The sequence below is a fragment of the Bemisia tabaci genome, chromosome 1 (genome assembly GCF_918797505.1).
Source record: "Bemisia tabaci chromosome 1, PGI_BMITA_v3".
Lineage (NCBI taxonomy): Eukaryota > Metazoa > Arthropoda > Insecta > Hemiptera > Aleyrodidae > Bemisia > Bemisia tabaci.
In genome coordinates this window covers 65,138,823-65,157,551 of record NC_092793.1, presented here as the reverse complement: position 1 = coordinate 65,157,551, position 18,729 = coordinate 65,138,823, and the positions used below count along the sequence as shown (strand labels likewise).

The following is an 18,729-nucleotide window of genomic DNA, read 5'->3' as shown; positions in this document are numbered from 1 at the left end:
GATACTTCTTTCGTTTTTCCTCTCTAGAATTTAATGGTATTTATTTCAAAGTTTCCACTGCCAGCTATCATATTACCGTAGAATCATGAATTTCCACCGGACATTTTATGTTCACCCCTGGTACGAGATAACCCTTGTACTGTCAATTCTTTCTTAAAAAAAATATTTACAATTGGTAAATGGCACAGAAAAATAATATGATTTTAAACTTAAATGTGTGTCAAATAGTCGCAAATGTTCATTCAACACGAAAAAATTTGTATTTTAATTTGTAAAGTGTCTGCATTTCTTCCTTTTTTTTGAATGCCATAGAAATGTTCAATTTTTGTTCTATCAAAATTAAAAACAAAATCTGTGAAATTTCTGTTCTTAATCAGTTAAAAAATAAAATGTCGTGGAAAATTTTTATGGGTGGAATATTTTCTCTGTAATGTATCGGATGTTTTGATGTGGAAATTTCCAGAATGATTCTAGACTATTCCTAATGTTTGAATTGTTTCATTCCCTCTTTCTCAGAATGTTCTGAGCTTATTCGAGAAACATTTCGAATATTTGGGACTGTTTGGATTTATCAATGAATGGTCTCAGAAGTATACTTGAATATTCCTGTGTATTGGGCCATGTGCTAGGACTCACAGATGATTCATCTAAAAATAAAACATTCAACTGCATATTCTCATGCATGACTCTAACTACATTGAGTCTCATACCGTATGGGCTTGTTCAAGACTAATTTTGTTTCTACAGAGTGTATACCCTGCTCAGTGGAGTGCTCTACACCATGGTACAGTCTTGTAGATAAATTCTAAGTAATCTTGTGCAATGGACCCTGTACAGAAAACTGAGAGATTCGATTCCTTATGATCTCCTGAACAAAATGAATCTTAAAAATTGAACTTAATATGTGCTGATGAAGAGAAAAGTTGGGCTAAAAAGGGTTTTTCCCCCCCAAATTGTTACATATCCTATGTTACGAAGATGCGGCACTGCTACTTACAATAAGTCTGATATGCAAAGCCTTTTTGCTTTGAAGTAGTTGTTGCGATGGGCTCTAGGCGTCGCAGCTTGGACAGACAGGCTCTCTTGGAGCTTCAACATTTTAACCAGATAATACCTGCATGTAAAAATTCTGAAAAATTCACCTTCCGACCTCCATTTTTTTCAATATTGGCACATCAAAAGGTTCCGTTCCGTCAAAGGCTCATATCATTCTTGAGAATTTGCGAAGAACATAATATCAGATAAAAAACGAATTTAGCTAGAGCCAAATTTCTTCAGTTTCTGTGCAGGATTCTTCCTTGCTTTGTCAAAATTCTTCTCTTCATAACAAATCAAATCTTAAGAGACTGTTACAATTAGTGATTTTAAAATAAAAAAGAAGGTAAAGACATAAAAAAAAATTTAATATTTCTAAAAATATGAGAATGACAGAAAAATTAAAAAAATAAAGAGCTCTTTGCAGCGATATCTAATTCAGAAAATCTTAGGAGAAAGATTTATTAAATAGATAATTAGGATACGAGTTTCAGTGAAAATAAATTACTACTAAGGAATCTATCACAGTGTAAATGGCACTATAAATGAATACAAATAAAACACATCAAAAATAGTACGTAAGTACAGACATTTGCTTCATCGTATGTTTGCTCCTGTTGTCTTTGATTTAAGTATTTGGCTATTGAAGTCTTAATGTAAAAATTAGGCACGTAAAAATCACAGGCAAAATAATGGACAACCCAACAGAGGAATTCCAAAATATCTCAATTTGAGAGGATTTTCTGAACTCAAATAAGACGAGGAAAGAAAAATATGTGATGAAAAGGGAGAAAGAAGAGGCACAAGTTGACTACTTCTGGAAGACATAATTATGAAAGTATTATTGATAGAGAAAGTTTTTTACATCCTCATTTAGGTAAATGTGCACTGGGCAATGTCTCACCACGTTAGAGTCGATCACACATTTACTACCAATACAGTGATTAGTGATGAGCTCATTTGACACTGTTCTCTGAATTTTCTTAAAAGGGCATCATAGACCAAAATGATTCCGATAGGTAAATTTAGGCACACTGGAAAATGAAAACTACATAATTGATTTTGGCAGCTTGAAGATTCTACAGGAGATGTAGAAAATCGCATTATTATCATGATAACTAGATTCCCTGAAATTAGGTTAAAGCTGAATTCATTTTGCAATTACGCTCGATGTAGGTACAGTTTGTAGAGACTAGATAATAGTTTTGGGTGTACTTATTTTAAGATCACTTTAAAATCAACATCATCAACATAAAATGTATGATATAATAAAGAAATTGAACTTTGGGAACAGATCTTTGAAATTGTGACTTAAATTCAAAAAGAGAAAAAAAAATTTTACAGGACTATGGACTGTAATTTTAAGATTTTTTCCTGTATAGAGTAACTAGATAAAAATATGGACTAAAATACGATTATTTCATTGGAGTTAGACTTTGGCACGCATTTTTAGAAGTTAGTAAGTACGATCAAAGATGACAAAAATCTGACAAACCTGTGGTTCAACAAAATTTTTCCATAATAACGTAATGTTAATAATAAATCAACGAAAAAGGGTGAGTTTAGAAACGCACAAAAAATTTTCTACGAAATAAATATAACATAAAAGTCTGAATGAACTTTGATAAATAAATATTTTCAGGCAACACTGGAGAGGACGAATTCAACTTCATTTGGATGACTATTTCAAGGCGTATACAACTACACTTCTTGATGGTAAATAGACCTATGGGGGAAAAAAGCGGAGAAAAAAATTAGAGTTAATTTCATGAAGAATTTTAAAGAATCAGGCAACTTAATCTTGAATGTAGATTGAATGAATTGAATTTCAAAATTTAAAGAGACTTCTAAGGGAGTTAATGACCTGTATCCAATGAATCATTGCGCTAAGTACAGTGGTACGATGGTACACCACCAGTAGTACAATTGATGAAGTAAAAATGCTGTCAAGCAGTGACATAATAAGATAATGTATTTTGAACTAATTACAGCTCATGGCATTACACAGCTGAAAACAATAAGTAAAATCAAGCAAATATATTTCAACACGGCCACCTGGCCCTTTGTAGTTGCATTTTTTGATACCTAATTGTGATGATTATGATAAACTACATTCTGACTTCATTTTGGAGACTGAGTTTTCTTCTGCCCTTTCTGATCCAGCCCCTACCAGATGCTGTTCCTCTAGCTTTGTTCTCAAAGTTTCCAAAATGTGTACTGTGTATTTGTCTCTTTGTATTTCTCTCTTGTACCATACCATAGTTTTTACGGAAAATGTTTCGTCCGGTACACATTTGGACTACACTTGGTAATTCAGGACTACGATTTCTGGCTCATCTGTAAAATCCCCAATGTGCATAGGGAAACTGTCGGCACATACGTTGCTTCTAAACTGAGCCAGAAATCGTTGTTCCTGATGGCAAAATGTAGTCCATTTTTCCTGCTTTCACTTTCTGGTAGGTATTTTTATGTTTCCAGTACCAATCAAGACTTCTTACCATCATGTTGCTGTCAAACTACATATGAAGATTGCAATGCTCCATTGTCCTCTTGGTGACACTATTTTTTTTTTTTTATGTTTTGGGCAGTATCTGCTTTGTAGATTTTTCATCCTGGAATCTCGATGAGAAAACTCTGCACTAGGGATGGACGATTATCGAATTCGAATGCGATTATTCGAATATTCGAAACTTTTATATTGCGATTATTTGAGAAATCGAATCTTGCGATTTTGAATACTTTGAAGCGAGTATTCGAATCTTTCCGATTAGTGCCCAGATTTTTTATTTTTTTGTAATAGTGCTCCACAAATGTAACAGTGCTCCACAAATGTAACAGAATGGTGGAACAAAGCTCGCACAGGGCTCCATTTTTCACACTTTTGGAAAGTATTTCCCCACAATGGACTTTTTTTGAACCGTACTGGTGGTAACTAGGACTCCAGAGCATGTAGGTCTGTACTGAACGGTCTGTAGGTCTTGAGGGGAGTTTTTTAACTTTGTAATTTCGAACTATAGGAGGGAAAGTTATAAAAAATCGCAGTTTTACCTTTTCGAATATTAATCAAATAAAAATTGAATATTCGAATACTTTCACCAACATTCGATTGTGATATGATTATCTCAGTGATGATATTTCGAAAATCGAATATTCGATTCTTGAAATATTCGACCATCCCTACTCTGCACTGTAATGATTATGTTGTCACACACTCTTCTTAGAGTAACAGAATGCACAGTTTGACATTTCTTGTACTTACTTGCAGCCAATTCAGGCGATGAGCCCAATGCTCAGGGTGAGTCAAGTGAGTGACATTAGGGTCAATGCGATTGTGGCCACCAAATTCAGGAGCATCTGAATTCAACACAACTTTGAATTCGCCAGCCAGGTCAACACCGAGTTTGTAATCCGTAAAACTCTTAGTTGGATGAAAATTAAATGCAAACAGTAAGTTGGCTCTTTCAAAGGCGATTACTTTATCATCTTCATGTTTCCAACTGACATATGCCTGAAAATGATGAAAATAAATCCAATACTGAAACCTGGGCAATCAAAATTGAAAACTTTCCTTACTATTACTAATCGCCAAAACAATCAGGATAATGACGAATATTAATGGGAAAAATTGAGAGCAGAAAAGCTGCAAAGATCAAAAGGAACTTGCGTAAGTTCTTCTAAACTTGGAGCGAAAAAAAGTGAGTTTAGATTTTAAAAATTTGTTAATGAAAATAAAGAGAGAAAAAAACCCCCATAGACACCTTTTAGACTGACTTAGAAGATTTTAAAAAGAGGAGTGATGAGCTCTACCTGGCATTTGGCTGTCACACTGCATGCCCATGAGAGGCTACGTTTTGTTAATGCATGTCTATCTCTTTGTCATTCATGAAACTTTCAAAACTGTCTTTTCAAAAAATAATGAATACCGAACATGATAATGAACTAAAAACATACAGGATTCGATCGGAGCCAACCATACTTTTCTTCAAGGTGGTTCATGGCTGCATCAAAATTGGCGAGGTACTTGTATTTCAGTAGTTCATCATCCACTAGATTCCACTGCCTGCGAGCATAGTGATACGACTCTCCATTACCAATGCGAGGAAAATCTAGCCATTCTGGATGTCCAAACTCATTACCTGTTAGGGCAAAAAAGAGGTTGAATCTGAGTTGGCTGATTAATTGAATTATTTACCTATCATTGAAATATGTATATGTATCTTGTTAAGATTCATTGGCCTTACATTCCATCTCAACCTGGTGACTATTGAATTATTTAGAAGAGTTGAATTTTTACTAGGTATACAGATAATTTACTTAACCATATTTGCAGAATAAACAGCAACACAGCAACAACAATAACAATACAACATTAGCAATATTTGAGGAATAAAGAAGAATTAAGCTCTATGCTTTGCCGATGACCAGATCGTAGTAGCTCAAGATGAAGAAGATGCAGATTACATGACGCGGAAGTTGGTTGAAGAATATCGGAAATGGGGCATGGATGTTAGTGTGTCCAAGACAGAGAAGCTGGTCGTGGGAGCAGCGCATCAACGGCAAAGCATAGAGCTTGAGGATGGACGGCGCATCGAAGAGTGTGACGAGTATAAGTATCTCGGTGTCTGGCTAGATCAGGATGGAAGGATGGATAGAGCAATGAAGAACAGGATCATCCAGGGCAGGAGAGCCATCGCGATGCTGAACAAGGTGCTCTGGGATCAGAGCATTTCAAAAGCAAACAAGCACCAGATATATGACGCCATCGTTAAAAGTATCGTGCTCTATGGTAGTGAAGTATGGCCTTTGACGAAGAGAACGCAAGAAATGTTGAGGGCAACTGAAATGGATTTTTGGCGGCGATCTGCCGGCATTTTGAGACGGGACCGTGTCCGTAATGAGAGAATTCGCCAGGTGATGAAGGTTGAGAAAGATATCGTCCACGACGTCATGTCCAGGCGGTTATGCTGGTATGGACATGTGCAAAGAATGTCGGAGGAGAGGTTGCCCAAACAAGTTTTGGATTGGGTACCACCTGGGAAGAGACAACGTGGACGTCCCGTAAAGGGTTGGCGGCAGGGCGTTGACGAAGAGATGTTGCGGTGTTAGTTGCCCGATAACCTCTGGGAAAATAGGCATATGTGGCGTTTGGGGGTCGTAGAACGCCAGAGTGCGTTGTAAAGCGACTTTATATATATATAAGATGAATGAAGGAGAATGTAGGAGAATGATGGTGGGCATGATTACAAAATCTCACTTGTGAAAGTTTTTATTCCAAGTGCCTTCACATGTGGTCTCAACAATTCACGCTTCAGCAAGCAGAACTGTGAGCATGAGATTCTGGTGAATGGCGCAACCCTGAGCTAAAAATATCCAAGCCTTCCTTCATTGTTGGCAAAAATGCATAAATAGTAACTCCAAAAAAATTCAAACAAATTGAAAAAATCCCTCCCTCTCCAAAAAAAAAAAACGAACAAACAAAATTGGCCTTCTTTATAACATGGTGAAAACAAAAATGCATATATAAAAAAAACTGAAAACCCTGTCCTCCATTCCTGTTCTCACAAGGGTTCCTCCATTTCGTGTTTGATAAGCGACCACAATACAAAGTTTCTGCACCCCTGGCTCAACCTCTTCCTATTTCAAATGCCAGGGGTAATATTTGCTTGCTTTTTACATCAACCAAACCACGTTTGGGTCAATGTCCAAAACCACGTATTTCCGTTGCGTTTGTGGTCAAACCACTTTTATCTTGATAGTTGAACCAATCAAACTAAAATGTCCGCCTAACAGCAGCTGCAGCAGTCAGACTCTTTATTCTTGGTCCAAGGATGAAAGGGAGTTATAGTATTGCAAATACTTCATTTTACTGTATTCTTGATTACAATGTTCTTGGTTTTGATTATGTGATTACCATATTGCTAACTATTAAAAAACAAACCTATGAAGTTAAGGTATGCTTCTCCTCCAAGGGCATGGGTAATCAGTCGAATCATTTTATGTAAGGCAATTCCTCGATCAATAATTAAAGATGGCTCGGAGATCGTTGACATATGAGTGTACATTTCTTTATCCATCAACCAAAATGCAATAGTTTTATCACCTACTAAAGCCTGAAATATAAAAATCATGAGCATAAAATGTGACAGACAGACATTGTTAGGAGTTTGCTGCAAAAACAAAGGTACAGTCAAGTGAGTTGGTGCTACATCTTCAGGAGCAAAAATGCATTTTACAGAAATTATTATTTTGAAAACATTAAAACAGTGAATTTATTGAATATTTTCTATTTTCATAAAATAATAATAAGAAAATTTCTATAGGTTTAGTCTGGGCTAATCCTTTCATAATTCGCCCCTGAAGTACATCTTCCATAGCAAATAATATTCCTATTCTAGACAGCCTAGACCGATCTTCTATCACAACATTAGGAAAACTTCTAAATGCTTCTAAAATGGTGAGATTTGCCTCTAAAGAAGCAATGTTAGTAAGAATAACTTTTTCATTTCTTTTTTTTTAATTTTTAGTTTGATTCAGTTACAAACTATAATTTTTAGAACTTGTTTGTGGATTAACCAGTATTTACATTGTAAAATAATGCTGCGAAAAAAATTCACAACCGTACAAGGAATATTTCATGACAAGTTGGAAGTTTTAATCAGAAATACATCATACTTGGTCATGTGATTCTGCATATGCCACCGTGTTTTCCATCCAGCGTCTGTTGGTTAAGGTATGAACAATATTTCCGATATCCCAAGAGTCATCTGGTACTTCCTTCAATAATTTGATCCACTTATCAGGGATTGCCATTCCTAAACGGAAATCAAACCCGATACCTCCTTCATCGGATGGTCGACATAATGTTGGCATACCAGATACATCCTTTGGGTGGACAAAAAAATAAAATATAGTAACATAATTATGAAGCAATGGTTGACTGATGACAAGCTATTTTTCAACTGAATGTATCAAAAATCTGGAAGGTTTGGTTGCTCCCAGGAATCTTTGTTGGTGAGCAACAAACACTACACCCTCTGTAAATAATACTGATAAACTGTCATGAAACTGTTGTCAGAAACAGCAGCTGTTCTCTCTGTCTGAACTTCTTAAAGTTTCAGTCTGCGCAATACTGTCCCCTATATCTGTCTTTTGAGAGGCACGCAGACAGAACTTTTTCAATGGCTTAATAGAAATGGACAGGATACAATAAGATGAATCACAGAAAAATTTTTCAGAGTGGCAAAGTTTAGCTGAGCTAATAAAGGTTCATGGCAAAATACCCGGTGCATTAAAAGTATTCTAAAGTTATAATTCTGTAAATGCAGTCCTGGATAATCTTGCAGAATATTTACACAAGTAAACATAATTTTCAAATTTTTTAATGAGTACATCTTTCCACAGCAAAATAAGATCAAATTACTTGTAGAAAACCATTATATTTACACATCCACTCAATCCATGATTATTGTCCCAACACCAAGATTTAGAATAAGAAAAATACAATTATTTTTCATACCTCAGCAATTGTAGTTGCATTGGGATACAACTCATGTATTATGTGATTGGCTAATTTTAAATAGACGAGCGCCTCTGTGTCAACACTCAGACCAAAATACTCATCATAGTGACCGCTAAATCCATGACCAACACCTCTGGAGTGATAGATCATAGAAGTTACACCATCAAACCTTTGAGAAAGAGGAAAAAAGGATAATTATGGCAAGCATTGATGACTTTAAATAGGCAGCATTTATTAAACAAGAACCAACTGCATTGTACATTGCTAAACGAAGAACTGTGATGTTGCTGAGATGGCTTAACTTCTTCCTGTCTCAAAAAAGTTTACGAAGACCTACCCGCAGAATACATAGAAATTTAGCACCACTTAATTTCGATATTATTTGATATGACCTCCTGCGCATGATAAGCTTTTAATGTAACTTCCTATGTGTCCATGTTGAAAAAACCAGTTAAGAATTACATTCTTGGGCCTTCTTTCATGCGTTTTCTAATGGAGATGTGAGGTTGTTGCTACATATATGTGGACATTAGATTGTAGACATTGTCTGTGTGGATTTGATTCTTTTCGCCTCCCTTATCTTCTTGGCTTACAAGGAAACAAAAGCTCTCCTTGATCACCGATAAGACGATGCGACATTATTCATGTGTATTGCATGTAAAAATTCCAAAATACTTACTTCTTAGCCTCACAGTTTTTGAGATTGGCACATGGAAAATTCGATTATAAAGGCTTTTTGAGCACAAGAGGCCATAAATAACATCATGATAAATAATATAAAAAATTAGCCGGCACCAAATTTCTCAATATGGGGCCATTCAAGTATTACGTAAGGCACTTAAGGGGGGGGGGGGGAGGCGGTCCGAGCTTGTCTTACAGAGCCTTACAAAGGGGGGAGGGTGGATCAAGGCCGAGTCTCACGTAAGCTTTCTGCTGTAAATAAAGGCTATTTGTTAAAAAATAATAATAAAAAAAAAAAAAAAAACTTTAACCGCGTTGTGAGCTGTGAAACCCTAATTTTCTTGAAAAAACACCCTTAGAAGTCCCCGAAAGTCCCCAATTTTGTTTGCTATGACTGGTAAACACCCTGACAATTAAATTTCAATTATTTGCTTCTTTCTTTGCTGATTTTCTTCAAAGTACCTTTACAAAAGCTTTAAATTTATTCCAGCTATTTTACCAGGCTTTCTCCATTTTTTTCTGGAAAAATGGGGGTGGGGTCCTGGCCAATCTTATGTAATTCAAAAGGGGGGGGGGGGGTCAGAGATTTCTTACGGATGCCTTTCAGGGGGGAGGGGAGAGGTCAAAAAGTTGGCAAAAATACCTTTAGTAATACTTGAATAGTGACCCCTATTCTGTGGATAGTCCTTTGGATAATTGCTGTTCTTACTTGAAATTACCCTTAAAAACAAAAAATGTTTTGTGAATTCTATTCTTGGGTAAACAGTCAGTTATTTCTACAGTAAGGATAAAGTTGACCGAATTTTGCCTGTTCCAAATGTGCTTAGCTCCTTATTTACAGCAAATGAGAGTTTTGTTATTCTTCGTAATAATGATAGGCATGGTGATAGCCCAGAAAGCATGAGGATCACACATACATTAAATTTCCGATATAAAAATGAAAAACTCAATTACTATCAGGTTGTTTTCAGCTTTACAAGATGATGGGGCAGAAAGTATTTCAGTGAAGTAACAACTCATCCTTTGCATCATTTGGCATATAATAATCATCGATATTTAGTGCCTCTTGATTGATGGCACAAACATAGAGGTAAGGTTGGGACAGTGAAAGAAAATATTTAGAATACCTGAATCCATCAAAACGATACTCTTCCATGTACCATCGCAAGTTAGACAGTAAGAATCGCAAAACTTCATGCCTGTAACAAAGTCAACATTCAGAACATATTACTCACAATTAAACTAATACTCAGTCAATCATAAAAAATAGAGGTTTATTCAATCGTCAAAGTGAAATTTAACAAAAAATGGAGGTGAGTTTTGAAATTCTTTTTAATCATAGCAGACATCGGAGAAAAACTCAAATACATCCTGAACTCAAATACATCCTGGTTACTTCTTTCTTTACTCAAAAGTACTCAGAATTGCTTCAAGAGGAAATTATTTCTGAGGAGACAGTTAATATTTTTTTTCAAGCGAAATTCCTTGATTGAAAGAGGGAAGAAAATGAGCGTGTAAATTAAATCAGTGCCATTTTTTTGATGGTATAGAGAGTGTTAAAAAAACAATTATTAAAATAAGACTCACTCAGAATAGTTGAAAAGTCGACTATCCCACAAAGGATGTTCACCTCTTGGACCATCATGGAAGAAGCAGCTGTTAGTGCCATCAAATTGATTTAAACCATCAAGAACATTTTTGGAAGCATGGGAATGAACCACATCCAGGAGAACATACAGGTCATTTTTATGGGCAGCATCAATCAACATTTTCAATTCATCTGGCGTTCCAAATCGACTGTAAAATACAAATTTGATTGACATGCAGAGATTAATATCATTTGACATCAACCTCAATAATCGAAAAGAGTAAATAAGTAGATCTAATAGTCCCCCATGAAGTATCAGCTAATTGCTGATAAGCCACATAAATGTACTTAAATAGTGTAAAAGGGGAACCCGCGTTAATATTTTCAAAATGTCCTACAGAATGTCACACTGAAAATTCCTGTTCAGAAAGAAAATGATTATGCTGTAATTTATTTCACATTTTGCGGCAGTCTGATATTTAATTTTTAAAACAATAGCTTTTTTTGCCAAAAATCACAGCATTAGGAGAAAAAGATGCACTAAAAAAAAAAAGTAAACAGGAAAAAAGAATGAAAATAATCTGTACACAATCGTTACCTTGAAGCAGCATAAAAACTAGTAACTTGATAACCAAAACTGGCATAGTAAGCGTGTTCCATGACTGCCATTAGCTGAATGGTATTGTATCCTGCAAGATTAAAATAGAGAATTCAAAAATACAAGGTAAAAATGATGATGACTTCATTCTATCAGTGAACGTGGAAGTACATTGGGAAAATTTTATGAAACTTTAGACTCCCTATACTTAAAAGATTCTGGTAAGTCACAATTGGGACTGGGTGTCTCACACTTAACCGTAAACTGCATGATTTCCTACACAATGGACAACACAATACAATAATGTGATAGGTGAAATTTCACTTATCATATTATACATATAAATGAGATTAATTTTTTTTAAAGCTAAATCTTCGTTTGAAATATTTATAAAATCTCTCTACTTTAGATTTTTCTAGCCCAACTCTTGTTACCCGAAAACCTCACTAATTCAAAACTCTTGTAAATTGGAATTTTTCTCCTGTCTCTTGAATTTTAATTAGGTAATGAAAGTTGAGTCTGTGCAACTTAAGGACAGAAATCCAGTGTCCACTTAAATTCATTGCTGTATGAAGTGTAAAAAAATAATACAAAGTTTTACCGAGTTTCTTTATGCGAGGTATGACATTCTCAATGAATTCTTTATACGAGCCAACTTTTGGCTCTGCAGTTGCTATGCCCACATGACTTTCATAAATACGTAAGGAGGCTGGCCGTTTGATGTGCTTGTACTTCATTTGATATTTCTGAAAGTGGAGACAATGGAATAAAAATTAGATTCTTGGAGTAAAATTGTCCAAATTAGGAGGAGAAGGAAAAGCTAATTTATAAGTCCTGAAAAATATTGCAAACAACAATCTAGGGAAAAAATGAGAGCTGCGAAACTTCTCGACACCTTGAATGCCAAACTTTCTCTTGACACTGACTATATTATCTAAGATGGAATTGTCTACCATTTAACCTTCATCAACAATATTTTACAATCTGACCGATACTATTATGCTGCTATTGAAGGATAGAGAAGATACAGCTAGGATGTTCAGAAAAATCTGGGCTTATATAGCTAGGAGAAATCAAAGCCAAAAAAGTACACAATTTAAAAATAGAGCTCCAAAGCAAAACTCTGATAAGTAGTGGTATGAAAGTAAGAGAGGAGAGTATTTTAGCTTAGGTGGGTGCATTGAAAATGCTCTGCTGGACTGGGGGCACATCAGCGGCACTGTCATTGTTTTAGTCTCATGACAATACCTTACACGCATGAGAGGTGTTAGAAAAGTACTTAGAATGTGCCTGTCTAATCTGAACTCTCCTCCTCTATTCCGTACTGGCACAGGTGGTTTCATTTTCCAACTCCTATTTCAATTTTTATGATTTCCTGACTTTGAATTCACTTCATATACCGGAAATTTCTTGATATCCTGTCTTCAAATATCCAAGCCACCCAACTTTTTTTGAGAGCTGGCGTCCGTAAGAAAATTAAAGGACAAAAACATCTGGATGAATACCTCATTGGCTGGAGGCTGCCAAATATACTGTCTGTAAGTTACTCCCTCGGTCTTTGGAGGCTGGACTACATAATTTGCCCAAGGAGATAGTCGATCAACTAATTCCCCACTTCCTGTTTCGATCACAATCTAAAAAAATCAAAAAAATCAGAGAAAATAAAATACATTAATTGACTTGGAACTGCTGAATTAAAAATAATAACTTAAGTTTAAAACACCTTTTTGAACAATAAAATGTTCTTATAAGTTAAAATTTAGTTAGGACGTAGGCCTAAAAAAGTACAGACACTTGACAGATTTCAATAAGTCAGAAGAAAAAATGCGAGAACTAAAAAACCCTAAACTCAGGTGTAGGTAATTTTTTGGATAAATATATAAAGCCACTGTTATAGCACCCTCTCGCGCTCTGCGACACCTAGCCGCCAAAGTCCCCTATCCTCCCAATCCTCCCAAAGCCCTTCAGGGAGTTGGCACACCCCTCCCCTTTGTTCTTTTCTCCCTCTAAAATTTTTTAAAAAGTGCTCTGCACCTATCTGCCACTGGTGACAAGTGGATTTTGTCCAAGTTTTCTTCTAAAATACAAATCAGAATTAAAATTTCAAAACGACTCCAGACAAGTGCAGAATTTCGTAGTCTCATCGTCAATATGTTTTCTAAAACAAGGAAATGTCAAACTAGGAACACTTTGAGGTCAACCTTAATTCTAGATCAACATTAATTGGTTGAGCTTCGTATTGACAAGAGAACTAAAAATCCGAGTCTCAAGGCCCATTATTCCAGCCCTCTGCGATAATTAAAATAAGCCACACCAAAAAATACTATCTCCTTCATAAATTAAAACTGTTCTGGTTGCGAGTACATCAAAGGTCGAAACGCACATAAAACAGGGACTTGACTGATTGGTAGGGGTTAAATGTTATCTTAAATTCAAATGTCTTCTCATACCAGGCACCAAGCAAATGATAATTATTAATAATTGATAGGACAAAACCTCTTTACCCACACTTCCTACAAATCAAGTTTTTTTTTTTATCATACGATCAATCAAATGGTGCTGAAATAATCCAGACACAGCAAGATCATTCACACAAAATTATTGCTAACTAAGTAAGTTCAAGTTTAGGCTACAAAGATGGAGAAAAATATCTGATGGATTTTTCTTATGACCTTATATATTAAAAAAAATTAATGAAAAGTATGACTTACTTTTACTTCTTGCAGATGTTTTATCTGAGATGATCCATCAGGGTTTGGAGGTAAAATAAGTTCCCATTTACCAAATTCCAATTTTTTCAAAGGGTGCTTCCTTCTATCCCAATTGTCTGAAAAAATGATGCAACAAAGAAAGAATTGAAAATTAATCTCATTCACAATTAATTGTACACTATAGGCCGTTCATAAAATACACAAGTAACACTAACTTCCGGATTTTTCTACCTCCTCGATGGAGATGTTGCAGGTGTGAGGAATTTGCGATTTGACTATTGATGCTTATGTAAAAGTTTGCGAGAAACATGATAGTGCCACTGGTTTTCCCTGAAATCAACTCCCAAGCTCAAAAAAGCTCTCAAAGTTGAGGGCGTAATTGAGGGGATATCCCACGCTATCCTGAGAGTTCACCTCTTTATCAAGACAAACTCTCCATGCAAAGATAGGGAGCAAATACATTAACAGGGATGCCACTTTATTTGGGGACTCTAAAACTTAAAACATGGCAACCCTGCTATTGTATTTGCTACCTATCTTTGCATGGAGAGTTTGTCTTGATGTAGTGGTGGACTCTCAGGATAGCATAGGATATCCCCTCCATTACAGCCTCAACTTGGAGAGCAGTTTTTGAGCTTGGGAGTTGATTTCAAAGAAAATCAGTGGGACCAGTGTTTCTCGCAAACTTTTACATAAGAATCAATAGTCAAATCGCAAATTCCTCACACATGCAACATCTCCATTATCATCTCCCCAACTGCACCCACCCTGTTAAGAAAAGTTTTAGACATTTTATTTGACTGATAATTTTTCCTACATTGCTCATGGAAGTTTTTTGTCACCTTATCAGGCACTTGAAAGTATATTTTTGAAGGTGCCTTGCATCTGAAGTTTCCAAAAAACTTTCAAATGCATAAATTTCATTTACTATAGGCCTTACTTGAGTTGCTGACAAATTCTGGCACCAACCCTTTAATAATTTAATTATTAAAATTAGGGATACTCATCTCTCGATTTTTAATTGAATGTCTAATACTGAGGGAGAGCCATATTAAAAAGAAGAGGAGATACTTTTTAACATCTGTGAATAACTCTAATGCACATAATTTTAAACTTTGAAGGTCTGAATCTTGATTACCTATGATGAAATTATTTGCTCCTCCTTCCTCATAAAGAGCACTGTTATAGAGCAATGAAAGAACAATACTTCAGTATTTATTCTTGAAAAAATAAAATTTTGGTTGAGAAATACTTACTGAACTGTCCTGTTAGGTAAACTTGTTTAGCTCCTGGAGCCCACTCTCGGCATGTAACTGAATTATCATTTAAAATGTGGATTCCATAATAATCATAAGCTTTGGTAAACTTGTCGACACCACCCTCTGTTTTGTTTATCATTTCCATATAATCCAAAAAACAAGCATGTCTATGACACAAAGAGTTAATTCATATGTAAATTGAAATATAGAGATTATATAATACTACAGCGATACCTACACATACGGGAGCCATAAAAGATCAGATTACATCCTCATCCTTTCAAACAGAGTGATTGATAATCAGTTCATGAATAAAGTAGCAAACACTCTAAGAATCTAATAATAACCCTACTTTGCGGTAAGTAGACTAAGAGTACAGCACTCTTAAGAACTATTTAACAGAGGATAGATCAATCATTCATTTCTGGATTTTCGGTCATTTTGTGAAGAATCCCTGTGGGCTATAACAAACTACGATCTTGATCTGATTAAAAAGTACTTTGAAATAACCCTGAAAGTACAAATCAAGTGAAAATTACAAAGTGAAAGATGAGCCGACTTGCAATATTCACCCAAAACGAACTTCAGAGATTAATCTAAAAATTTTCATCAAATTCTGTACCAGAAGACCTGATGCTTGTATAATGTAAAATTCAGGGGTTCTTGAAAAAATATCTTGAAATCTAGAAATTCTTAGGTTGATTGATTGACTTTCGAATCATTCTCAAAAGTGTAGATCCTCCTATAACGAATTCTTGACCAAATCAACTCAGCCTCTACAGTCAGATACTTACAGCAAGGACAAGAAGAAAGACAGGTAAAGGTAGATTACGTGTAAATACTGGATGTACACTTGAAGCGACAAATAAGAACTCAGTAGAGTACACTCAAGGATTTTATTCTAGAGCTAAAAATTCTCTGCCAGTACGAGGTGCAACTTTGGGCCATTCCAATCTTAAATCGAGTTAAGTGATTGCCGACTTACACCGTCGATATGTAAAAATCCCAGTTAGAGGTAAATCTTAGGGTCTAAGTGTACTGAAAAATTCTGTTCAGGAGGGACGAACCCACTTCAATTCGCATTCAACTTTGATTAGGGCACTCATGAGTGCATGACGCAAATTCAAAGATACAATACTCTCCTAAGTTGAGATCCTATCAAAATCGTTCCGAGTTAAATAAGCATGTCACAACAGCGCACACATGAAGTTTTTTAGCTGCAGATCTCTTGCTTCAGAATGTGAATAAATGTTTAACCTGTATTAAAACTCTAGTCTTAAGGTAATACGTCGATAGTATGCGACATATCTTGAGCTTGACGAATCGTCTTAACATTGATAATGCATGCTATTCATACTTCAGCTCAAGTAAGTAGAGTCGTTTCATCAAATGGACGTATTTCTATCAAATGGAACTAAGCGCCATAGGGGGAGGAGGGAAGAGGGGGGCTTGGATTGGCAGGTGTTGCAGAATGCGATGCTCGTTCCATCCTATACTCGCAATGCTTTTCCATGCCGCTTAGTTCCGTTACACAGAAGGCGCTATCCGCGATCCTAGAATCTTCAAAAGAAACTCAATTTACCGCTTAGTTCTGTTTAACAGAAATGCATCCAAATAACACTCTGTTCCTGAGGTTAGGCGTATCAGTGACAAGGTGTTGGGCTTATTCTCTTTCGAAAAAACACCGGTGGAGAGTACCACACAGGCGGCTGGTTAATGAAACAGCCCCTTCATAACATGACAAAAAATGAACGATAAAAATGCTCATTTGATCAAAAAATAAATTTAACAGTTTTAGGAGTAGCAGGTCACTCCAAAGACAAACCGATATGCTAGATAAGCAGCACAATTGGAGGGTAAAAAGGCATATGGGTTATACGACATAGGATAGAAACTTGCCTGCGCCGGATTTCTCTTTCGTAAGTCTTCAAATACCCATCGTATGAGAAGAGTTGATTAATTTTTGGCACTTCCACCTCCATTGGATCCAATTTCGTGTACGTTCCACCCATACTGAGGTTGACAGGTAAACAAGGGAAGTAAAATTAAAATTTTGGGGCAGGCACGATGTGACACAACGGAATAAGTCGACTGTCGTGAGCTCATGAAGTACATGAGCCGTTCTGGGACTGTCTTTCTGGTGATAAGGGTAAATTCCGGACAAACAAATCATTTTACCAGACTTGACCTGGCCAAGATTACTGATAACGTGTGTGCTGATAAAGAACCAAGCCGTGACCTTGAAGCATTATTGTGGTAAACACTGTGCACACGTGATAAAGGACACTGTTGCCAAGAAACCTTACTTTTAATTTATTTAAACGCGAAAATACTCATCTCAGGGCGTAAAATTTCGAAAAAATTACGAATTCGAAATTGCCGTTTTTAGGGGCGAAAAGCACACATAACTTCCTTCCTTTCAAAAAATCACGTAATGAATGTAATGCCAATAATACATATGGCAACCTTTACTTCTGCCGGTTGAAAAGCACGTGGCTGATTGGTAGAAACAGGTCGATCATTGGTCGGTACAAATAAAAGCTGACTTTCTATTGGCTCTTTTTAAAAGTAAACGCACTATCAGCTGTTCCGCCATTATTATGTTAGTTGTGGAACGGCCGGCTCAGAGGACGGTTGCGTGCTGAAAGACTGTAGCCTTCCCAGAAATCTACAGAATCTCAGCCATCCACTTTACATCTCTAACCTAACTCGAGGTTAGTAGGGTAGGCATTCAAACCTACCTTCGAACAGTTTTGTTTCAGCATCTGGGCCGTAGTAATGGTTTCTTCATGATCCAATCACTGTAGGCCCGAGTAAGCTGGACCAAAACTCAAAGTAAATTCGTCACTGATAGTCATCGTAGTAGACTCATGTCTGCTTTCATGATGGTGTGATCTTTTAGCATTCATCATGAGATGGCTTGTGATACAGATTATTCACTCAAACGTTCTCCTTCCCATGTACTCTTTCTGTGCACATGTGCTTCTTTGTTCTTGTTCTCAGGTCTCACCTTGCAGAACTTAGCTCGGAGCTTCAGCAACTACCTGTGATCCACTTTTGCCTGTAAGCAGTGATAAGTGGTTAATCAGCATTTAATTTGTCTGCACTAGCCAATCATGTACTCCCTAAGGATACAATTTCCTTTAAATGAGAGGATGAGGAAGCTGTTTCATTATTTAAGCTTGACGAAATCACAGTGCTGATTTGAGGATGATCTCAGTTGCATAAACTTAAAATTACTCTGTTCAGGCTTTACATGTACTATCGCCGAATTTAGTTTCACGCAGAGTCTCTGGTGACTATTTAGCGACGGCGCGGCGCGGCGCGTTGCCTGATAA

General features: G+C 36.2%; 1 protein-coding gene across 1 annotated transcript; it reads right to left on the bottom strand.

Annotated features, from left to right (window-relative positions):
- Window positions 1-1,386: 1,386 nt before the first annotated feature.
- Window positions 1,387-17,738, bottom strand: AGBE (1,4-alpha-glucan-branching enzyme). Its single transcript, XM_019047848.2, has 14 exons — window positions 17,291-17,738; window positions 15,389-15,558; window positions 14,133-14,248; window positions 12,927-13,055; window positions 12,023-12,167; window positions 11,422-11,512; window positions 10,823-11,032; window positions 10,363-10,434; window positions 8,552-8,723; window positions 7,708-7,917; window positions 6,974-7,145; window positions 4,987-5,171; window positions 4,295-4,543; window positions 1,387-2,761 (listed from the first exon to the last, which is right to left on the bottom strand). The coding sequence occupies exons 1-14, from the start codon at window positions 17,401-17,403 to the stop codon at window positions 2,717-2,719; spliced, it is 2,079 nt and encodes a 692-aa protein (XP_018903393.2). The 5' UTR covers window positions 17,404-17,738; the 3' UTR covers window positions 1,387-2,716.
- Between the last annotated feature and the right edge of the window lie 991 nt (window positions 17,739-18,729).